The sequence below is a fragment of the Aricia agestis genome, chromosome 12 (genome assembly GCF_905147365.1).
Source record: "Aricia agestis chromosome 12, ilAriAges1.1, whole genome shotgun sequence".
NCBI lineage: Eukaryota > Metazoa > Arthropoda > Insecta > Lepidoptera > Lycaenidae > Aricia > Aricia agestis.
This window is the reverse complement of record NC_056417.1, coordinates 3,018,110-3,041,690: the sequence shown is the minus strand read 5'-3', so window position 1 is coordinate 3,041,690 and position 23,581 is coordinate 3,018,110. Positions and strand designations below refer to the sequence as shown.

General features: G+C 40.3%; 1 protein-coding gene across 1 annotated transcript in view; it reads left to right on the top strand.

Annotated features, from left to right (window-relative positions):
• Positions 1 to 23,581, top strand: part of LOC121732772 (unconventional myosin-XV) — a 106,524-nt gene that overhangs the window by 34,369 nt on the left and 48,574 nt on the right. The window contains exons 3-19 of the mRNA XM_042122741.1: positions 7,448 to 7,698; positions 8,270 to 9,375; positions 9,759 to 9,922; positions 11,173 to 11,402; positions 12,441 to 12,659; positions 13,120 to 13,208; positions 14,070 to 14,208; positions 14,581 to 14,784; positions 15,285 to 15,435; positions 15,841 to 16,004; positions 16,231 to 16,321; positions 16,555 to 16,709; positions 17,786 to 17,970; positions 18,315 to 18,449; positions 18,662 to 18,828; positions 19,283 to 19,794; positions 21,350 to 23,535. Coding sequence (XP_041978675.1) covers positions 7,448 to 7,698; positions 8,270 to 9,375; positions 9,759 to 9,922; positions 11,173 to 11,402; positions 12,441 to 12,659; positions 13,120 to 13,208; positions 14,070 to 14,208; positions 14,581 to 14,784; positions 15,285 to 15,435; positions 15,841 to 16,004; positions 16,231 to 16,321; positions 16,555 to 16,709; positions 17,786 to 17,970; positions 18,315 to 18,449; positions 18,662 to 18,828; positions 19,283 to 19,794; positions 21,350 to 23,535 — 6,148 coding nt within the window. The remainder of the gene's footprint in view (positions 1 to 7,447; positions 7,699 to 8,269; positions 9,376 to 9,758; positions 9,923 to 11,172; positions 11,403 to 12,440; positions 12,660 to 13,119; positions 13,209 to 14,069; positions 14,209 to 14,580; positions 14,785 to 15,284; positions 15,436 to 15,840; positions 16,005 to 16,230; positions 16,322 to 16,554; positions 16,710 to 17,785; positions 17,971 to 18,314; positions 18,450 to 18,661; positions 18,829 to 19,282; positions 19,795 to 21,349; positions 23,536 to 23,581) is intronic.

Genomic DNA, 23,581 nt, shown 5'->3' with positions numbered 1-23,581 from the left:
TGAACGTTCAAAAACCCAAGAAAATGGCCAGATTTTCCGCTGTGTTCAAACATCCAGAAAACAGATTTTGCTAGATTATACAAAAAAAAATAGGAACACAGCTCAAGCCTTTCTTTAATATTTAATGAAAAAAGTACTTAAATCGGTTAAGTTTTGGAGAAGGAATCAGAGGACAACGAATCGTTGATTTTCTGCAGTTGTCTCTATCGCGTCCTGCGGTATATAAGCTGAACTCCTACTTTTTTCATTTCTCTACCAGGGGCTAGAGTATCCTCTTAAGTAGCTATACGCAGTATAACGCACACGAGTAAAATTTATGTCTGTAGAACGAGTTTGATTTTAAGACGCGCCTGTGTTAGGTCAGGCTAGTCACCTAAGTCACGACAGACCAGTCAGTCTCGACTATAACATGAGACAATTCAGTCTTATAAGGACGAGATCTCGTCTATAAAGTTTGTTTTAAGTGTGGTCGTCTTCACATGTTTTGTATGTTATAGTCTCAAATAAGCGCTAGCTGCTGTCTTGAATATGTCTTGTATACGATACTGCGGTTAGGACACGCCAGTTTTAAGAGTTAAGACAGACTTCTAAACAAAAGATAATAATATTATATAATATATGAATACAAACAAATACTAATCTGTCTTCAAATAACGTCCGTCGTGTCTCAAGTGGACTCCTGCCTTTATTCCACCGTACGTTCTTACTGTTTATGTTTACCTGTAAACTAGTAGTAAAGTTTAACAGTCCTGTTATCCGGAGATATGATCCCAGGACAGGTCCGTTACCGCCGGTTGTAGTTAAATCAGTTAGCCGTCTATTGCGGAACGCGTCAGCCTTGTACGGCGCGGACTAAATAGTGACGGACAAAAAGTGGTTTACTGTTGACATCTGTGTATAGTGTATAGGATGGTGGATGCTATTAATGAGGTCCTTTTGGATTGAACTAAAATGATTGATAATGATAACGAATGTTTAGTATTGAGTGATGAAGTGTATAGTATTTTAAAGTACCCAAAATTTTCGCCTATGTGCTGAAACTTTTTGTGTTTAGTGACCCACCTACAACAATAGTTTTGTGTGTAATTTCTCTTTCTTTTATCTATATTTTAAGGTCAAATACTTTGATTAAAGCATAATTTAAACATTTTATCTCTTAATTAGAAAGCACGATTAATGCCTGCTACAGGCGACAACGACATATTCGCACAAATCATAGTAGACTGTGAAGACTGTGCAGTTTTATCGTAATTATAATCCAGCAACGAATAATAAAGAACGATCCTAGACTACAAAACGCTTGTAAAAATAATAATATAATGGGGCGTTCATACATCAATGCGTGTACGATTCGCGCCAACCCCTCGAGGCTCCCCGGACCCATGGACATTTGAACCCTGCACAGATTATATACCACACAACACTAAACGCCAGAGAACATATCAGCCGTCCATATTGAAGAAGACGAAGAGAAATATGAAGAAGAAAAGCGTTCTAAGTTTGAAAGAGATGGCGTTGGATGTGTTGATGAAAAATGTAATTAATTTTATTTGTTTTAACGTTTTAACTTATAGTTATGTACCTACTTTAGGTAACGTGATGTCAATAAACTAATAATGCCTCAGCACTAAAGGCCCCGCTCGACTGAAGAAAAATTGTCGCGTTCCGTTTTGCGGTGCCAGCTTGATGATATGCTTTTAAACAGTCAATCGCATATTATGTAGTGTTGTATTCATTTTAATCGCTCTAGGCAAGGAACTTGCTTTTTGTAAAAGCAGCTGTTTGACTTTTGTTTTTATCGTTTATGGGAATATTTTCTACGACAGGATCTAAACTACACACACTGGCAAAATTAGCGGAACATTGGTAAAAAGGGCCAAAACTTGAACTCAAGTGGGCCGGGCTGTCTGAAAGCCTTTTTTATAGCTTCTAAGCTCATTCAAGAAATAAAATATTGAACAAAACTGGCAAGTTGACAGGTTTTTATAACAATTATGCCCTAATAAGTGTTTTTCGATTATTGACGTTGTAAGTGTTCCTGATAAGAATGGCGTTTTAGCGGGGTGCAAGGTATGCTCAGCTCATTTGATTGTTTGGTTTTTGGAAGAACACATTGCTTAGATACAAAATTAGTGATTTCCCAGCATCTGCGACAGCTAGAGCTGTAACCACGATAGAGAAAGGTCACACCTACCGTTCGGTCAGTCAGGCCAGATGTGTCGGCTTCCGTGGTTCATCGTAACTTTCAACGCTTCAGAGAGACTGGATCTTACGTTCGGAGACGAGAACAAGGCAGATATCGGGTGACAATGGTTCAGGATGACCATTTTGTAACGAAACAAAACTTAAGAAATCGACCTCAAACTGCTATGTAGACACGAAACCTGTCGGAACAGGTCCAAGATGAACGTGTAAGTGATTGTACAGTAAGAAGAAGACTCAAAGAAGTTAAATTAAACTCAAAAGTGCCAGCAAGGGCACCAAAACTTGAGACAGGACACCGAAGAGCCAGGCTAAGATTTGCGCGTGAACATCAAAATTAGACAAGTGAGTGAAATCTTGTGCTGTACAGTGATGGGAGCAAATTCTGTGTACATTGTATTGACAGGCGATAAAGAATGTGGATAAATCATAAGGAAAGCTACAGGCCATCAAACTTACCGGAAACAGTGGCCTATGATGCAGGCTTCGTAATGGTTTGGAGTTCCATATGATTTGGAGCCCGCATGGAGCTGATGATTATAGATGATGGTACTTTGACAGTACAGAGCTATAGCACCGACATCCTGGAACTGCATGGTGTGCCTTTTACACAGTTTTAGGTAGTAATTTCAATTTTATGTGCATCCATAGAGTAAGAAAATCGGGCATTATTACCTAAACGATACTGGCGTAGCACAGGTGGAGAGGCCAGCGTGGTCTACGGATGTGGATCCGATTGAAGACGTGTGGCACATCAATGGGTGAACGGTACGAGTTAAAACTCCAGCTCCAAAATGTGTCCAGGAGCTCGAGTTGGCGCTACTGGAGGAGTTGGAGAATATCCCACAGGAAATGATTGACAATTAAAATGCAAGCATGGAATGGCGTATCCAGACCCTCTTGAGATCCATAGAAGGCATTACACCAGCATTACACGCTTTTAACATGGCATTTCTTTAATAAAAATGGAGAATTTATCTTAAAAACTTACTACTGAAATTTCAAAGATTTTTTTAATTTTTTGATTTTTGTTGATTTTTTTCTATTTTTTCACGTTTTTATGCCCTAAATTTACATAAAATTTATTTTTTAATAATCAATTAGTAAATAAATAAATAAATATATAAAAATCAGTGAACAATTTAAAAAAAATTGAAAATTTTGTTATGTTCCTCTAATTTTGCCGGTGTGTTTAGATCGAAGCTGTATTAGTGTTGAATTACAATACCAGAATTCGGAAGTTACAAATAACCTTGACCTGAAGTATGAAACTGCATATTTCCTACTTACGTAACATCTTGCGAAACGGAATAGCTAACAAATCAGGCTGTCGACATTCTTGTGTGTAATTGCACTGTGATTGCTGTATGGAATTCTGTTTATCTTGTATTGCGACTGCGTTGATTAGAAGCTTCGTCACCTTTTAGTTGGTGATTAAATACAGGGTGTAAAAAAACTAAGTGATAATACTTTGGGGTGTGTCCTTGTAGAGACAGAGAGTTCACTGTGAAAGTAGCAGCGCCTGCCCTGAAGTATTATCACTTAGTTTTGTTAAACCCTGTATATTATAATGGCCGTTTTCTCCAAATCACGTTAATTTGAAGCTTTGTCACCTTTAAGTTGGCGAAAAAATATAAAATTAAAAATACCCATTTTAACGAAATCACCAACCACTACATTATGTTAAATATCCCTCAGCGGCCGCCGGCCATTAGTGGTACCTATTTTAGCCTTCATTTAGCCTTTAAATAGGTGACAAATAGGCGTTGGTGAAAGCATTTTTGTTTTGAGAGATAAATAATTCTAAAAAGCGCTAAATAACACTGAATGGGTGATAAAACCCAACTACTTTTGCCAATGTATTACTTAATCATTATTTTCTCAACGATTTTATTAATGGATTAATCATTATCATCTCAAGAATCTGCAGAATCCCGTCGAAAGCGAAACCGCTTAGTAAAAGTATCGAGGCCTGACAAATTACCACTTTCCTTCGTTAAAATTCTTTGTAACGCACTAGTTGTACGTTGCAACTCGTTCATAATGTGTTGTGTGATTTCATGAATGAATATTGCCAAGGAATGCTTAGCATTTCAGGCGTCGTCACAATTTGGTTGCATTATTAATAATAATAAAAAAAAATATTATAAGGATGAGGTGAATCTGTCACTTCGTCGGCATAAAATGTAATGGCTCGACCATTTGAATTTTAAAAGTAATGTTTATTATGACCATTTGCTTCAATCTGAATAAAGTTAATCCTATGCGTTAAGATATACCTTTCTTTCATAAATAAGTACAAGGACGAGAGAAAATCTTTTTACCTATACTTATTCTGCAAATAAATGTTTTGAATTGATTTGAGAAATGGCATGATGTTTAAACGAAACTCAATCTGCATTTTTTAAGCTGTACCAAAAAAAAAAAAAAAATGTTGACCCGTTGGTGAATAAATAAATGAGTCAAAGTTAACCTTTAGTTAACTTTGACTCAGACTTGTGCAAAGGGTCCTTAATTTCTTAACTAATAATTAATATGCAGTATAGTTTTATAATAATTCAATTCCAGTACATTTTAACAACTCAACTGTCAATCGTAAATATGGAGCGAAAAGCTTTACACCGCGCTACCATAGAGGTCGCATAACAGAACTATAATGGCCACCCTCATACCACGAAATTACATGCTGCTGACCACAGAACCTGTGGAATCGGTTATACAGACATGTAAGTAATTTGTACTGTCTGTAGCTGAACATATTCTCAAGTTACGTATGTCGCTTCGATCTGTGAGAATCGGTCCCGGACGAATTCTTGAGTGCGCATTTCGCACGTAGGACCTGCAATTAATTGACTGTACAAAATTATTTGCTCCTGAAAAGTCGAATGTCTGAGGTATGAAATTTTTTGACTACAGTCATATACACAATATGTTCAGCTCGTGAATATTTAAACCATACATGGTTTAAATATTCATGAGGCTAACTCCTGTGACGTCTCAGAAACTAGCCATAAGTTAAGTTGTTTCTGTTTTCAGTATATTCGAAAAGTATGATTAACGACTGATGTTATCATTACATAAATAAATTAGATAACAGATAATTATAGTATATAGAGAAGTCGTAAAAATACTCTTAACATGGGAACTACGATTACATAACAAACTATTGGTACCAACCAAACGCATAACACCGTATTAACAATCACTTTTATCGCATAAAAATTAATTAACAATTTATAATTTCTATAATTATTCGTCTAATGTGTTTCCTATAAATATAAAATGGCTAATAAAGTTATATCACGAGTAAGTAGAGCGGTGATTTTCCGTTCGGCTGAAGTTCTGTGCCGTAACTTACGTCATCTTGATGTATAATGCTTCAGTTACAGTAACTGGCCTGGTTGGTGGCTGCAGAATTATATTATTGAAGCGTTAAGCTAATTGGCTTGAAGCTTGAAATGACCTGGTTTAAATTAATTTGATGTTTCTGCAAATTTTGTAGATACTATAGGTTTACTTTCATATTGTTCATAAAAGGTATTATTATATTACTGCAATGTTTTCAACCTAGACGGCAGCACTAGCATAGACAGTAAACAAAAAGTTTTGTTTGACATTTGACAACATTTCAATTTTTTTGTCGGATTATCTACTGTTTGTGCTCGTAGCGCCCTCTCCAGTCTCCTCCAATCTTAACGTATAATTCCCTATCATAAATCATTACTTATTCCTACTCTACTTTATCGCTCTTCATTTCAATAATGCTGTAATGCAAAGAATTTTAATGTTATTGGTCAAATAGTTTTTTTTTTAATTTCGTTTCGTTAATTGAAACTTGGTGCCAACCGACTGTTACTTGGAAGTTTTAAATTTGCCAATTTTTGCCAATCAAGGAGTAATGATAAACATACTCGCCTCAGCTCTAGTCTTGGGCAATGAGGAAAACGGCAGCAATATTTCAATTGCCAATTTGTTTATGTATGAAGTATGAACATAAAATACTTTTTATAATGCCAACCTTCCGTTGTGTTCGCATGCAAATCCTTATTTTGTAAGACGCCTGCATAATTTCGATTCATAAATCATAAGCGTTTTATTTATTTTATTACAGTTTGTGTACCTAAATATACAGAGACGGACCGGTCAGATAGTTTAAGGCCCAGTGTCTTTCTTTACAAACCAATCTTAAAGATATGGTAGAGAAGACGCATTTCTTGGAATTGTTATAACTTGGCTCTTATATCACATAGCTAGTAGGAAATCTTTGTATAACTTAGTATGCCTTTTAATCATTGAAGTCATTGAACTAAAACTTCTTACCTAAACTTATTTAGATTACAAAAGTGTAATCTAGACCTTGAATTAAAAGTTATATTACATAACAATCAAACGGCCACTGGCTAAGGCCTAAAATTGAAATGATTGGCACTCGTTAAGTATTTTAGTTAAATTACCTGAAGTGTGTCAATTAGGAGATCTGGGTAAAATATGTCCAACCTTTTTAAGGCCTACGTTTAGCAGGAAGTAGATAAATTAATGCTGATAATCAGGGCGAGCGAAGCGAGCCCTAGTATATCCCACAACCAAACCAAACTAAACCTAACTAAATGTACATTTTGTGGTACACTTCACGGAAAAACTAATTATCACGCCTATTGATTTGTGCTTTAACAAAGTAATTTTTATTTAAGTATTATATTATGTAGATGTGTCATCTATTACTGAGACTTCGATGTCTGTCCGTCTGTCTGTCTGTCTCCAGGCTGTAACTCAATAACCGCTATAGCTAGACTTCTGAAAATGTTACAGATTGTGTATTTCTGTTGCCGCTATTACAACAATTACTATCAATAATGGCAACAGCTAGGCACTTGAAATTTACATAAAGGTCTTAGTTAAATGTCTACTTAAGTAATTAATAATAATATTTAAATAAAATAAAAAATTAAGGGGGGCTCTCATACAAAAAAATAACTTTTGGCCTATTTTTCCTCAATAAATGTACCCGGAACCGTTCGTGCGCGAGTCCAACTCGCACTTGGGCGATTATTTATGTGTAGATGTATTATCAATTATTTTCATTAGTTAGTCAAGGTGTGACAACGCGAGCCCTCACAAAGCTCGGCTTTGAGCTAGTGATTTAAACTTAATCACACTATTCACATCAGCATTAATCTATCGAGGGGCTGGAAAAAGATTAATGCTGATAATAATAGCTAAAGTACATTATTAATTTCTCTTCCAGCCCCAAACCTACGCTCTCCAGATGGGCAACGGGGAGGAGGAGGGAGACCAGGTCTGGCCGCGGGAGGAGCTCGGGCCCACCGGTGTGGAGGACATGACCAGACTCCATGACCTGCACGAGGCTGCTCTGCTGTGGAACCTCAAGCTGCGATACGAACAGGGCCTGATATACACGTACGCGGGGTCTATATTAGTAGCAGTGAACCCGTACCGACCGGTCGATAACTTGTACGGGTTGCAGACTGCTAGAAGGTAATTATGTGTTTAAATACACTTTAGTTTCTATAATTTAGTGCTTATTTTATTTGTTATTTTATTTGTTTGTGTCATCCAAGAATGCATGAATTTGTTTTTATCTTCTTTGTAAAGAAACAACATGGGTCAAAATTATTTTTTATTAAAACAACATAATATGATGCGGATTTTGATGTTTGTTGTTTTTATCACAATTCGCCAATTTGTACTTTAAACAATGCCACAAAAGGCAAACGACAGTAACTTTTATAATTGGATGCCACAATATTTAAAATTGTAGTTAACTCTGCACGTCGTGCATAAGTATTGTAAAAAACTCACATCTAGTACACAGTAGTTTATTCAAATAACTAAGGCTTCAGTCTCGAAATCAGCGGGCAGCGGGGCGGGAGCGATGGCGGCGCGTTCCAATGTATTATATGGATAAGCCGTCTAGTACGCCGCGCCGCGCCGCTGTTTTCGAGGCCTGTCCATATAAATGCCGCCGCTCCCGCCCCTCTGCCCGCTGATTTCGAGACTGAAGAATTGTTTTGTTTACCATGTGTATAAACTTCAATAACCTTTGCAGGTACCACGCAGCTGAAGCGCTAGGAGATCTGCCGCCCCACCTCTTCGCGATAGCGGCAGCCGCAAGGTCCTCCCTACCCCATCCGCAGGCCATACTCATATCCGGAGAATCTGGAGCCGGGAAGACCGAGTCCACTAAACTCGCCGTCCAGTTTTTAGCTGCAGTAGCCCCTGCCCCACCTGGTCGAGCACCCGTATCAGAACAGATTCTAGAAGCCGCACCTTTGCTGGAAGCATTCGGGAACGCAAGAACGCCAAAAAACCATAACTCTAGTCGTTTCGGTAAATTATTAGAACTGTATTTCAAAGATGGCGCCCTAGCCGGCGCAAGGGTCGCGCACTATTTGCTCGAAAAGTCCCGAATTGTAACGCAATCGCCTGGTGAAAGAAACTACCATGTCTTCTACGAGTTGCTGGCTGGTTTGGACGAGGAGCAGAGGAAATCCAGAGGGCTGTTAACAGCAGAGCACTACTTCTACTTGAACCAGGGTGGGGACTCCGGCGGGGCGGGAGCCGGCGCCGACTGGTCAGCTCTATGCGGTGCCATGCAAGTTCTCGGTATAGGAGATGCAGAGAGGGAAGACATTATCAAAGTCCTAGCGGCAGTTCTGCATCTGGGCAACGTGTACTTCCACAGACGACAATTAAGGCATGGCCAGGAGGGCGTGCAGTTAGGAGGCGGGGCCGAGGTACGCTGGGCGGCCCATCTACTCAAAATACCAGCAGAGGAGTTGGCGCGAGCATTAACGACAAGGGTGACAGCAGCACGCGCTGAACTCATGCGCTCACCCCTCCCAATAGACCAGGCGTTGGACGCCCGAGACGCGTTCGCCAAAGCCCTCTACTCGTCGTTATTCAACTGGCTGGTCCTCCGAATCAACTCGATAGTCCACCGCGGTGGGCTACACGACGCGCACAGGATCTCTCTCCTCGACATCTTCGGGTTCGAAGACTTGGAAGAGAATTCATTCGAGCAGCTGTGCATTAACTACGCGAACGAAACGCTGCAGCATTACTTCAACAAGCACATATTCAAGCTGGAGCAGCAGGAGTATCTGAAGGAGAGGCTGGAGTGGTCCAACCTGACGTGGAACGACAATTCTCCAGGTATGTAATCTAGAATACATACTTAAGAAATACATAAGCCCCTCGTAAATAATTGACAACAATCATACCTATACATTGTTACCTAATATGAGCCTTTAACCAAGATGTTATTCAAAAATTACTAACTTTATCGTCGTTATCTACAATGGCAACTTGGATAAAGATCCTGCACTCTGTGCAATCCCTATAATATTATGTAGACTGTACAGGATATTTTTTTCTTTCCGTTTCGAAACTCAGATCTCAGTATCTTTGTATTTTCGTATTAAACAGATGTATTTTACAAGTAGAAAAGTTTCTTTATTTTACCAAGTCTTTATACCGAATAAATTCCAAGCCTTAATTATTACATAATAAAATCTAACGCGTTCCCCATTTTCCAGTGATCCAACTCCTAAGCAAGAAGCCGGTGGGCATCCTGCACCTGCTGGACGACGAGAGCAACTTCCCCCGCGCCTCAGACGCCTCGTTCCTCGAGAAGTGTCACTACAACCACGCACTCAACGAGCTGTATTCCAGACCCAGGCTGGGGGCTAATGAGTTTGGGGTAAATTGAACTATCATTGGACTTGAATTTAAAATTAAATCCGCCACCAGGTACCGCTATATAACCTGGGTATATCGTGTCAAACTGCTGTCATATTTCACGATAATATGCCTTGACACGATAGACCCTAAGGCTACAAAGCGGCACCTGGTGGCAAATACAATTTCAAACACCCTCATAATTTTTATTCTCTAAATTTTACATATAACGGACCTCAGTGAACCGAAGAATAGCAAAATCGTGACATGACCTGTTATGATTTTGGCAGTCTTTGTAAATATCTTATATCTTTAAACGAGCAATTCTTGTATATAAACTCGGTCAAATAGCTAGTGTAGGTTTATTGGTTTTACGATCGTGCCTAAACTACTCAATGGTGATCAGTGTAGGGTGTGATTCTTCATTCTAATAATAAATATGAGGTGTTTGCAACACAACATTCGTGTTAAATCTAGTTCGTCGTGTTTAGTTTCAAGAAGATTAACTGTCGCACTTAGAGTGGAACGTTAATTACTTAAATGTAATTAATTAAAAATTTTGACATAAGCTCTACACATTATCTGTCAAACCTTTCATGAAATTGAGGCGTCATAATTAAATGTCTCTGAGTACGGCGGTAATCATCATTATAGTGTACATCAGTGCAATGATTGTCAATAAGTATGGATGCGGATTGCGGACGAAACAATAAACATTATATTATTTACGTTGATATAACGCGATCGGGCTATAGCACAAAATTAAAACACCATAACTTTTACTACATATTCACTACACTTAACATACGCTTTAATTTATCTTCTTTTTTTTGTCAGGCATTTGTAATCTACTATTTAAATTAATATTTTATACGCCCAACTCATTTGCGTCTAGTAATTGCTAACTTTCAAAGTCGATTATCGATTACTAGTGATGAGACATCGATTAACTGTCATTACAGCTAAATTATTATTACGAGTAAACTAGTTGCTCACAATTATGTTGCGCCTTAATTCTCTCCTCTGTTTCACCTAAAAAACGTAGGTACATGACGTATAGTGATAAAAACTCTTTTTACCAAATGGATTAAGGCGCGGAGAGGTAACACAGAGACGTCACACAAAATGTACATTTTTTGAAACCCACCCCCCTTTATCACCCTTTTTTTAATACATATAACACATCCCCTTAACAAAGACCACCCAAAGAAACACACCTTAGAATTTATCATATTGTAAGCATTAATTTTTTTGTATATATTTTTGTTACAGGTAAAACACTACGCGGGGCAAGTGTGGTACAACGTGGAGGGTTTTCTCGACAAGAATAGGGATGCGCTGCGCGGCGACGTGCTCGAGTTGCTCTGCAGTAGTGAGGTGCCGCTTGTCGCCGAAATGTCGATACAACTGCGAGCACAACACGACGCGAATAAGACTCTTCCCAGGGGGGCCAACGGAAGATTCGTTACTATGAAGCCGAGAACGCCTACTGTTGCTGCCAGGTATGCATTTACTGATACAAGGTGTTTTAAACTTTATTGCTCAAGTATTAAGGTTGAAAGTAACGCTTCGTTTGTGTAGCATATTGCTTTTATATAGCTGCAAAAACACGACGTTATTACTTGGAACTTTATTGCTAAGTATTAAGGTTTAAAATAATGCACAATGTGGTTTATAAGGTAATTTAGGATTGGTACTGGTTTACAATTGGAATCAATGTATCATTTATAATTTATTGGTTACGATTATTATGTAAAGTACCTGTAGGTACGTATATCTTTACAATAAAATAGCTATAAATTCAGTAATGTCATGCTGTGAAATTACCATTGCAGAAGTCTCGTAGCTACATTCAATGAGGTTCTGCCACCTACGTTTAACCTATAAAGTTAATATACCTAGCGGAATAGAGAAACAAAGGCCTGAGTAAGAGAGATGTCACCATCAGTAACACTGCGTGGTAAAAAGAGACGTGTGATACATGACAGCAGCACTCTTTTTTTGACGTCCAGTCGGCACGTGCCGCACGTTGACAATTTAATCTCATAGAAATCATGTTCAATCTTGCTTGTGTAAGTGTATACGTACACATATTTTTACACACAGATGAAACCAATTTCGGTTTCGTTTGACAGCTCGAGATTGTTGCTCTATTCCGCTAGGTATATTAACTTTATGGTTTAACCACGTTTTACCCTAGTATCTTGTCTTCTCTATCTTTAATAGAAAATCGAGAGAAATAACCAAATACGATTTTAAAAAGGCTTTGATTAAATATAAACTTTTTAAGTAGTCGTAGTTTCATAGTATTTCAATTTAATGTCACGTAGATTATTTACACAAGCAGGATTAGCTCTGATCCACATCACCAGTTAAAGTTATACTACTCGTATGTTAAATTCTTGTCTGAATTTTTTTTCAATTCTAATGAGAATAGTCGTTTTATACACAAAAACAAAATAGTGTATTACCATAACGTATACACATATACACAGTCTATTTTTTACTACAAAGAAGGTTAACCCAATTTTTTTTTTCAGGTTCTCCGACAGCCTCCACCAACTCCTAGAATCCATGTCGCGCTGTAACCCGTGGTTCGTCCGCTGCATCAAGCCGAACACCGACAAGTCGCCCATGAAGTTCGACCTGCCATGTGTCCTGACACAGCTGAGATACACCGGCATGTTGGACACTATCCGGATACGACAGATGGGATATCCAATTAGGATACCCTTCCAGAACTTCGTGGATAGATACAGGTGAGATTCTACTCATTTTACTCATAAGACTATACCTAATAAGTAATATGAAATGCGGGCTGACACAGCTCAGATACACCGGCATTTTGGACACTATCCGGATACGGCAGATGGGATATCCAATAAGGATACCTTTCCAGAATTTCGTGGATTGACACTGACTAGATGACGCCGGCAACTCCGTGGCGCCTAATTACGGTTATCGCGCGGGAACCGTACCTTTAAGATATCACATATTTACATTATTATGCTTTACGGATCTTTGGAATCGGTTCAATCACCACTTTTGTAAACATGGTACCAAATTCGGATTATACCCTATACAACAACAAAACAATTTTGAAAATTGGTCCACAAACGGCCGAGTAATCGTTGAACATACAAAAAATTATACAAGAGAACCTTCTTCTTATTGGAAGTTGGCTAAAAACGATTTAAAATTCTTGTCTTATAATTACAGATACCTGTTAAAGTCAACGCCAGCTAGATCCACCCCCTACAGGGAGATCTGCAACTCTATTCTAGCTGAGATGCCACCTACTGGAGCCAGTAAGTTAAAGTTTATATTTTCAATCCTGTAGTAACAAGCAATAGAGATCATAATGCATTTGGTGGATGGACAAAAAAATCAATGTCATTTGTCATCCATCCTGCTCATACCATAAGTGATTGTGTGAGATAGCATTAGTGAACTTCATTTTAGCCTGTTTAGTTTTATTAAAACCTGTAGTTTTACCAAAACCATAACTTGTTACTAATGATAAATACTATAAACCTGACTTTATTTTAGCACTTAAAAGTAAATTACTAAAGCAATTACCAATTACGTCTTAATGATTGAAATAACATTCCTTTACGTATTTAGTTAGTTTTGAACGATGAAATCTGCGTCTAGTTGTCTGCGTTTAATTTATAGATGTGTTCTGTTAAAGTTTCTGAAATTGTATTATGAAAGTGAAATACGTTTACGGAATTTATTTCGCAAGGAAGGTAAACTTTATTAATTTTATAGCTTAATAAAAATATATTTGTAGTTCTACAGCCTTTATATGCCCACTTTAAATACATACTTAATATATTGTTTGATTTGTTTAATAATAATTCAGGCTTCTATCGCTTTACTATCGTTACATGAATTTACGTATCTAAAAGATTGTGTCTATCGTATCATACGTTATATTCAGATTCGTAAATGTAGACAATTATTTTTTTAATCTGGCGGCTAGCCCAACACTAGTATAGTCTATCATCTACATCAGCGGTACTCCTTTTTTTTAAACGGACCATGTCACGGGCCGCAACCAAAATAATTTGGTGGTAAAAAATAACAAATTCGGCCCGCAGCCGCAGGTTGAGTAGAGCTGATATACATCATATAAACCGATACAAATAATTTGTATGAATTTCCAGGCGGCGCTGACTACCAGCTGGGCGCGGCACGAGTGTTCATCCGCGAAGCGCTGCACAGAGCTCTGGAGCGCAAACGCGCGGACAAACTGCGGTCTGCTGCCACGCTGCTACAAGCCAGGACTAGGGGATATCTCGCCAGGTAGATTAATCTATTAGCTTGTCTTTGTTACGGTATTTCTAATTGAACAAACTATTAGAAAAAAATGACTTATTATACCTAATACAACATAATTTTTGGAATGAAAGCAGCGTATGTCCAAGGCTGAAATTACTAAAGTCTGTTTGCGGAGAGGGTAGGTTTTATAGCGATTGATCAAAACACGAATTTCATTCATTACTCTTACTTATCCGCGATCTGATTTTAATCAGATTGTGGATAATTAATAAAATTCGTGTTTTCCCTATTATTAAAACCAAAATCATTTCTGAACTTTTAACGAGAACTATCATTAAAAAGTAAAGTAGGGTAAACTGTCAAACCATGCTTACAAGTGTTCCATATGTATTACAGGAAACGGTACACCGAACTCCGGGGCTCCGCCGTCCGTATCCAGTCATGGTGGCGCGGTGCTCGCCAACGTCAGCGGTTTGTGACGGTACGGCGCGGCGTCGTGCGTGCGCAGGCGCTAGTACGAGGACGCCGCGCGCGCGCCCGCGTGCAAGCACTGCGGGAGCAACGACGACGCAAGTTGGAGGCGCACGCGGCTGCGGCTAAGTAAGTTAAATTCTCGCTGCGCGAAGTAATCACGGTGGCTCGGCGCCCGTCAACGTCAGCGGTTTGTCGCGGTGCGGCGCGGCGTTGTGCGTGCACAAGCACTGGTGCGGGCACGACGCGCGCGCACCCGCGTGCACGCACTGCGGGAGCAATGGCGACGCATGTTGGAGGCGCGCGTGGCTGCGGCTAAGTAGTCATTGTCAGTGAAGGACACGGGAAAGTCATATTGTCTGTGTCTTTAGTCATTATTTAATAATTATGGAGAAAAAAGGTAAGTTTTGTGACTGAAATAACATCATCATCACTTTCATGTCATTCTGCCAGTATTTTTTTTTGCTAAATGATGCTTAAAACCTATCAAGCCCCATAAGATCACCGGTGATCGCGACAAGAATAGAATAACAATAGATATCCAAGAATCCACGATCGAAGGATTAAATCGTGTTTTTCATTATCGCGTCATGTCATTTCGCTACTGACGTCACTTTATTTCTTTACAGACGTCGCGCCGCAGAGCGTCGCGAGGCAGAGAAAGCTGAGAAGGTGAAAGCAGAAACTTTGCAAGTGCTGGAGGTGCCGGCTGAGCTCGCTTTCCTGCTGTCAAAACTAGACGAATACCAGCCGCCACATACTGACAAGCATATTACTAAAGTAAGATAATGTTTAATTTGATTTTATGAAAAAGTAGCTGTGACGACATACTGACGGACAGACTCGACGAATCTATAAAGGTTCCGTTTTGCCATTTGGCTACGGAACCTCAGACTCTGGATGGTCAATGGTCATGGCCTTGTCAGCCCAAGAGCTTCTTATAATAGGTATCAAAACTCAAGATTCTACGAAGTGTTTAACCATCGTCGCTTTCTAAGTAAATGACATTTACTTAGAAAGCGATGGCATGGCACTATGTATTAATCTTATTGTAATAAATTCGCTAATAATTAAATCTGATTGTAATAAATACACTTTGGAATGTCATTGTTTCTATCTGCAATTTTAGCTAAAATTATCATACAAAATTTTATTCCATTTTTAAATTATTATTTTTTTCTCCAGGTATCGGGCGACGTGCACGCTGAAGAAGAGCGCGTGTCCCTACCTCGTGATTTGCAGCAGTTTGCGTTCTCGAAATATAGCTCCGTATACTTCGCTGACGGTGGGCAGCTCAGCCCGCGCAAACATCCCATCACCAAGCCTTTCCTGTCCAAGGCTGCAGTCAGGTTGGTAGTAAAGCAAGCATGTAACCGATTTTGCTGAAATTTGGTATGGAGATACTTTGAGTCCTGGGAAAGGACATAAGATACTTTTCATCCCGTAAAATGTACAGTTCCCGCGCGATAAACGAATTGTGGCGCAAGACTCAATACATTAATATTTTTGTCTTGCTATCAATTTTATACCATGCGATAGGTATAATAGTAAATAATAATAAATGTTTTTTTTCAGGGATCAAGATTTCAATGACGCTGTAGCAATATTCAAGCTTATCCTACGATGGTGCGATGAAACCGCTGCAGGCAATGAAGCTAGACAAAAGGTGTGTAACAGGTTTATTTATAAAATTCCCTTTTAATAAGCCATATCCATGTGTTTAGTAGATCATGATATAGGATCTACTAAACACAAAACAGCTTATAAAGGTGAGATTAAATATTATGTATGTCTGAAGAAATTCTCCCTAAAGACGAAATAAAAATTAATTCCGTGCAGCAGAATTATATGAAGATATAGAATGATATAATTTTGTAATAATAACCTTCTTTCCACCAGGTGGTTGCTGACTACATAGCGTCCCGTGGTATCCAGTCCCGCGGGTTGCGCGACGAGATCCTGGTGCAGCTGTGCAATCAGTCAACCAGTGACCGCGCGTTGCGGCTGTTGGCTCACTGCCTCGCCGCCTTCCAGCCCACACCGGCGCTGCACAAGTACGTACTCGGTTGTGCAACCAGATACTATTATATCAGATGGTTGCGGACTAAATAGCGTCCCGCGGCATTCAGTCCCGCGGGTTGCGTGACGACATCTTGGTGTAGCTATGCAACCAGGCGAGCGGTGACCGCGCGCTGCGGCTGTTGGCTCACTGCCTCGCCGCCTTCCAGCCCACGCCGGCGCTGCACAAGTACGTACTCCGATGTGCAACCAGAAACTAATTTGTTACGAGACACAAAAAACCTACAGTTTCTCATCGCAGACTAAATAAAGGAAATCATGAATTATAGTTTGTGCGTTTTATGGTGATATGCGTGACACATTATAATTGACAATAGTAAGGAAGTTACCTAACAAAAATTAATCGATAATTTAAAAATATCGAATCACTTGGTAAAGGAATCGCAATCGAAATTATCGATTTCGTACTGACATTTCAGTGGTGCCGGCGATTTAAGATGGCCGCCCTTTTTTATCGATTTGATTTCGATTCAACAGAGTCAATCTCTATTGACATAAGTTCCATTTCATGCATCTGACATTTTTCAAATGTTTTCGTAACAATAATTTTATTCTCCTATTTCACAGTTAATATTTATAATTTTATATTAATAAGTTAGCATTTAGCAACTTTTCATTTTTATTCATTTACAATTATAGGAAACATTTGTTTTTGTAGATAGAATATAATTTATTACATTTTGATTTTTTTTTGTTTTCTTGAAAAAAAAAACCCGTAGCAAGGAATATGAAAACTGTCACCCATATCATCTTAAAACGTACAAACTATAATTATTATTCCCAGCCATTGTCGATTGTGATTTGCGACGGACAAGATTTATGATTTGAATTACTGCTACCTGCTTACACCAAAGTGCATATTTTCAGTCACTTTCAAAAGAAGAATTATCTTCAATGTAAAAAAAATATCATACTTTTAAAAATAAGATGAACCATCTCTATAAAAGTGTCATTGCAAATTTTAAAGTTATGATACATGCACTAGAGTCAATTGAAAAATTTAATTTCGTAAAATAGTATGGTACATACTCATATTATGTTATATTTATAGGTACTTAGTACGTCTAATTTCGGAGCGTGCTAACGGTACAATGCGTGCGCGTCTACTGCGTCTGGTATGCGGCGCGGACGCTACTGCGGCGCGCGCGGCGGGCGTCCCGCGACGGACTCCGCCCACTTTGCTTGAATGGCGCGCTGACACCACGCGTCCTGCGTTACAGCTGCGGTTGTATGATGGTATGTTTTATATAATTTAAATAGCTATTAAAAATGAGCTGTTCACGCAATATTGCATATTTTTTCCTACAAATTTAAAATACAACTAACAAGCTTCTGAAGAGTAATTTACATCACAAAGACGATATAACATTTTTCTGTGCATGCAAATGAAGGTGTAAATAAATGCTTTTTTTACTTTTTTGCGACCTGGTTGTGGCTAAGCTAGAAGAAAGGATAGTTTTTTGGCATTGTATGCCTAAAAGCTTATTCGAATTTCGATTTAATCGAAAAGAGGCGAAAAAATGTTTCACAATATTTTGTTAAATGGGACATGTTTATTAAATTAACTTTTATAACCTCAGATACTGTCCACACTGTGTGCGTTGAGTCGTGGACGACGTGCGAGCGCGCCGCCGCGGCTGCGTTGTCCGCTGCGGGCGTCACACGGAATGCCAGCGGCTGGTCGCTGACACTGGAGCACAATGGACAAGTTACTGGTAAGTGAATAATTTTCTCGAATCGCCCTAAGTAAAACGCGCACGAAGTGTTTCGAATTGTTAAAATAATGTTTGTTGTAGGGGAGATATTGTTTTTGTCAACATTTCTTCTATTTAACTGGTAAGAAACGTGCGTAAACCTTAAATTAAAACTTAATTATAATTTAATGAAATATATATTTTTATTAAAGCAAAACTACTATTTACAACAGAATGGGCGGGTTGCGAGTACGCTCTAGACGCCGTAGGGGAAGTGGAGACGTGGAGCGCGCTTGGCGGGCGTTCGGAACCGCTGCGGGCGACCGCGCCGCGCGCCACGCCCCCCGCGCCGCCGCCGCGAGCGTCATCCGTCGACAGCGAGAGAGCTACGAGACCACAGGTTAATATAGCCTTAAAAAAGTATAGAATTTATAATAGAATATAATAAGAAGTATAATATAATTTATAATTGTAAAACAAAAATGTAGTATTTATTTAAAAATATATACTTAGATTTATTAAAAATTTTATCATTTAGCAAAAAAAATCGATGATATATTTGCTAAATGATGAAAAAGCTGGCAACACTCGAGCTGTCCATTTGGAAGTCCTTTAGTAGATTTTGAAATATGAACACGCCATATTTTATGGCCAGCTTTACTTCAAATGTGACGTCAAGATACTTATTGGCTATGAACAGCCACGTAAATAATAATTAATTAGAAAAAGTAAATATAAACACTCAAATACATAACTGTCCTTGAGCCACACTTAGGCAAAATAAAACAATGACAGATTTGTCTTTGACCTTGGGCGAACGCTGCGTGATTTTCTAAAAAATTATGTCTATATAGGTCCCACCACCGGAACCACCAAAGTCTCGTTCGCCGAGCATACATCACATCCTCGAGGAACCCATCGAAGAAAACGAATCGGAATACAACTGGAAGATGGAGCGGGAGCGTCCACCACCCGTTACAAAACACACCAACGAATATTCTAGAAAGATATCCCACGATATACTATCACGAGAATCTGCTTTGAACGAGCGCTACTTCGAGCAGACCTCCGACAAAGTCCGCAGTAGATCGCTCGATAACCTGCTAGGGGACAACCCTGCGCCGCCACCGAACAAGCTAGCTGATCTAGGGCTGTCACAATCAAGGTTAAACGATCGGTATCACTCGGTGGAGCGTCTGGGGGCTCCAAGTGTGACTAGCAGTAAGATGGAAGGGGACTACGGTACGGGGTCCCGGGCTCCGCCCTCGAGATATATTAAGTCGCAGTACGCTGGCAAACGCGCGCCCGCCGGCTCGCAGTCGAGTCGCGCGTACATTGAGAAGAGCTCCGAGTTTGGAGGCGTCAGGTAATTTTAATCTTCATTTTATAATGTATGTCTGGTCTCCGATAATACTTAACTCTATAGTTCAAAATAGGTTAAATATCTTTATCGTCATATTTTCAAATATTAGTAAACACGAAGTTTAGTTTTAAGCTGAAAAAATAAAGCATATTCTATATAAGCCAAAACTAAATTACATAATTGAAACTTTGTAATATGAAAAGTACCTCCGTCAATATTTCAAAAGTATTATGTTATCAATGTTACATGATTTATTTAAATACTATTTTGTGCTAAGTACTCACATGCGGTTTTGCTCGATAGTTTTACTCCAAATCGAGTAATAATTACTGTGTGGACCGCAAAACTCACAGCTCGAAGGCTCGCATCGAGCCGGCTCGATGGAATTAAATATATCGATTTAGAATAAAACTATCGAGCAATGCTGAATGTGTGGACGAAATCCCGAGCCGCGGGTTTTGCTCGATCGAGCAAAACCGTATGTGAGTACTTAGCATAACAGTAACTTCTAACTTGTTATATCTAAATTACGTAACGCCACTATCATAATTACTTCATAACCCCTAGAGCATTATTAAACACTAGCTGTCAAAATGTAATTTAAAAAAAATGGCGACCTACCTTCCTAAAACCTACCCTCTTTGTACAAAAAATGTAATAACTTTACAACGTAACTATATTTTATGTTTCTGTGAAAAATATTATAATACATATATGTTAAATTTTCTATGAAGCCATCATATTATAGTATTTAGTATGATTTAATATTCGTCTTACAACTATAAACATTGAAAATTATGTTGCTGACAGTATTGCAAGAAATAAATGAATACTTTATTCTTATCTCAATAACAAAGACATAAACTAACTAGTTATTGTAAACAATTCAAAGCAAGAAGTTGAGATGTATAAAAACAAACCACTTGAAATGGGACACTCCTAGGTAAAAAAATATGATCCGCAAGCAAACTTCGACCTTAGTGCTATACAAATAAAGTTCAAAATGGCCGCGACCGGTAAAAAGCCTTTAAAAATAGGTCATTCGATGCGATGCCAAGCGATGGAATAATATACGATAAATTGTTGTTTACACGAGAATAATTCCTAGTATAAGCTTTTAACGTCATTTATTTACAAAAATATTAAACAAATCGCGTCAGTAACGTATTAAAATTATTTAAAAGTACTTACATCCGTGAAAATCCTAAAGTTACACACAAAAACCATCAAAATACTCAACAACACGCGCGCCACATACACGATTTTCAATAGACTGAAATCAGATGTTCGACCACAGAGTAAAGTATTTTTTTCATTGAGAATGTGGCCCATGTATCAAAGATCGTATCTAACCAAACTTCTCCATACAAAAGTAGTCTCTAAGTCGACCAAATATGCTACATACTCGAATGAAAGAGCGCGGTCGCATGCGACCGCTTGGGATTTGTTGGAATTAGCCTTTGACATTTGGCGCGGTCGCATGCGACCGCTTGGGGCTTGACAGGTATAAAAATATTCCATTGCTACAAAAACCATGTTTCTATATCATCTTTGACAGGTCATCGGCAATGTCTGACACGTCCGAAGCGCCGAGCCTGGCGTCGCACGTGCGTCGCGTCCGCGTGCCGTCGCAGGCGTCCGACGTCGACCAGTTCCTCGACGACTTGTTCTCGCCCGTTCTCGACCCGAATATTGATGAACTGTCAGACGCTAGATCCCTCGCTGCCAGCATCAAAGGCGGTGGAAGCGACCACAGAAATGGCTACAGCGGCTTCATAGATAATATCTTAAACTGCACGTATGACGACAACCTTAAACTAGACAGCGAGGAGGTTGCTAGGTTGATCAAAGGAGGCGGCAAGGAGGATAAAGGCAAGGCCAGCAGAAAAGTATCGAATGTCGATTCCATGGATGACTACATCACCAATCTCTTTGATCCGATATTTATGAACGACAGCCTCAAACGTCTTACCGATGGAGAAGGACTTACTGGTGCCATAAAAGGAGGCGGTGTTACCCCAAGGTCAGCTTCGGCCAGCACATCGGCTCTCAGTTTCGGGTCCATGAGTATGCCAACTTCCATGCCGACTATGCCCGCGACGCCCGAGGCCCTCGCGGCGGCGTTGGGTCTACATCTACCCCCACCGGGCACAGTAGATATCAACGCTTACCATCAAAACCTACAGAGGGCGTTCCTGCAAAACGCCATGGCGCAGAATTTGCAAATACAACAGCAGTTGTTGGCTCAGAACCAAGCGCTACAGACTTTATTGGCGGGACAAGTGGTGGAAAATACGGACTCGGCCCCGACTTCTCCAGTACGAGCGTCGACTGTCGTCCACGCTCAAGTACACTCCCCGCCCCGTAATGCGGCCAAAACCAGAAGGGAATCGAACGAGAGCTTCTCAGCTGGAGCCCCGCCCCCTCCTCCGCCGCCCATGCCTCCACCGCTTCACGCCATGGACCCCGCTGAGGCTAGACCCTTCATCGATCTCTACGGTCGAGCAAAAACCGTCCGAATAGGCAAGTGGAGGTGGCCTCCGCCTAAGGACGCTGCGGGAGAGGACACCCCCCAGGATTTTTCTAAATTCAAACTGAGACAGATACAACGCAGGCACACTCCTCAGTCGCAGCCCAACGGCATCGAGCACGAGCCCCCCAGAGGAAGATCGCGCTCGGAGGCGTCTCCCGGAATAGACTGGGAGGAGTTTGAGGTTGACGGCGTCATCCCTGCTCACCGCGAGCCGCCGTCTCAGAGAACAGCGAGGCGCAGCTTTGAAATCGGCGCCCAGAGACCTTCGCCCGGGAGCGTTGGAAAGCTTAAGCTCAGCTCTGAAATGCGCCAAAGATTGGAGCGCGTCACAGCCAACCATTCAGTGCGGTCGTCGTCGTCGGCCGCCGACACTCCTCGCACTGTGAACAAGCTGGAGGACACAAGAAAGCTGATGTTGGAACGTCAACTAGGAGGTGGGGCCAGATGGGACGCTCCACCGCCGCCGCTGCCGCCAGCACCTCCCGGCCCGGCTCCTCCTCCCCCTAAGTCACCTCCCTCTCCTCCGGAAAATCCGGCCCCACCCCCGCCTATACCCGACGCGTCGTCCTCGTTCGCTCAACTTCGTCGCGACAGAGACACTTTCGGTGTCCATCAAAACAGGGAAGCCGATGACCGACACGCCTTCCTGGCCAACTGGAACTCGCGACGAAAAGACGAGAACGACTCGTCGCAGGGAGACGACTTAGCTTCGCGTTTCTTGACCTCGGACAGACGAGAGCGAAGAATAAAAGACGACTGGGGCGAGGAGTCGGAGTTGAGAAGCTACAACAACGAGCAGATGGGACGCGACGAGTGGGACTCGGAGTCTGTCGAAAGACGAGACATAAGGGACAATTACTCGGGACGGGAGGCTTCCGAAATATATGAGTTAAGGCCGCCGCGGGCTGAAAGAAGAAAGGGAGAGAACGATATGGACGACAACTTTGAAAGAAAGCGGTCTTCGAATATGTACGACGATTTTGAGCGGTACGATGGTAGGAAGAATTCTCGGGACATGCTAGTTGGCCACGCGAGAGACAGTCCGCGATCGGAGGTCTCTTTCCCTCCTGAAACAAACGATACTCTGAAAAGGAACGACCGGCCGACGTTCAAGACTCACATGGCACAGAAAGAACGAGAAAGAAAGATAGAAGCTGAGCGACGTCAATCGGTCTCCACACATTTGTCTGATAAGACTGAGCAAATCGATAGTAAGTATTTTTAAATACAATTTATATACTGCTATATCAAAACTTA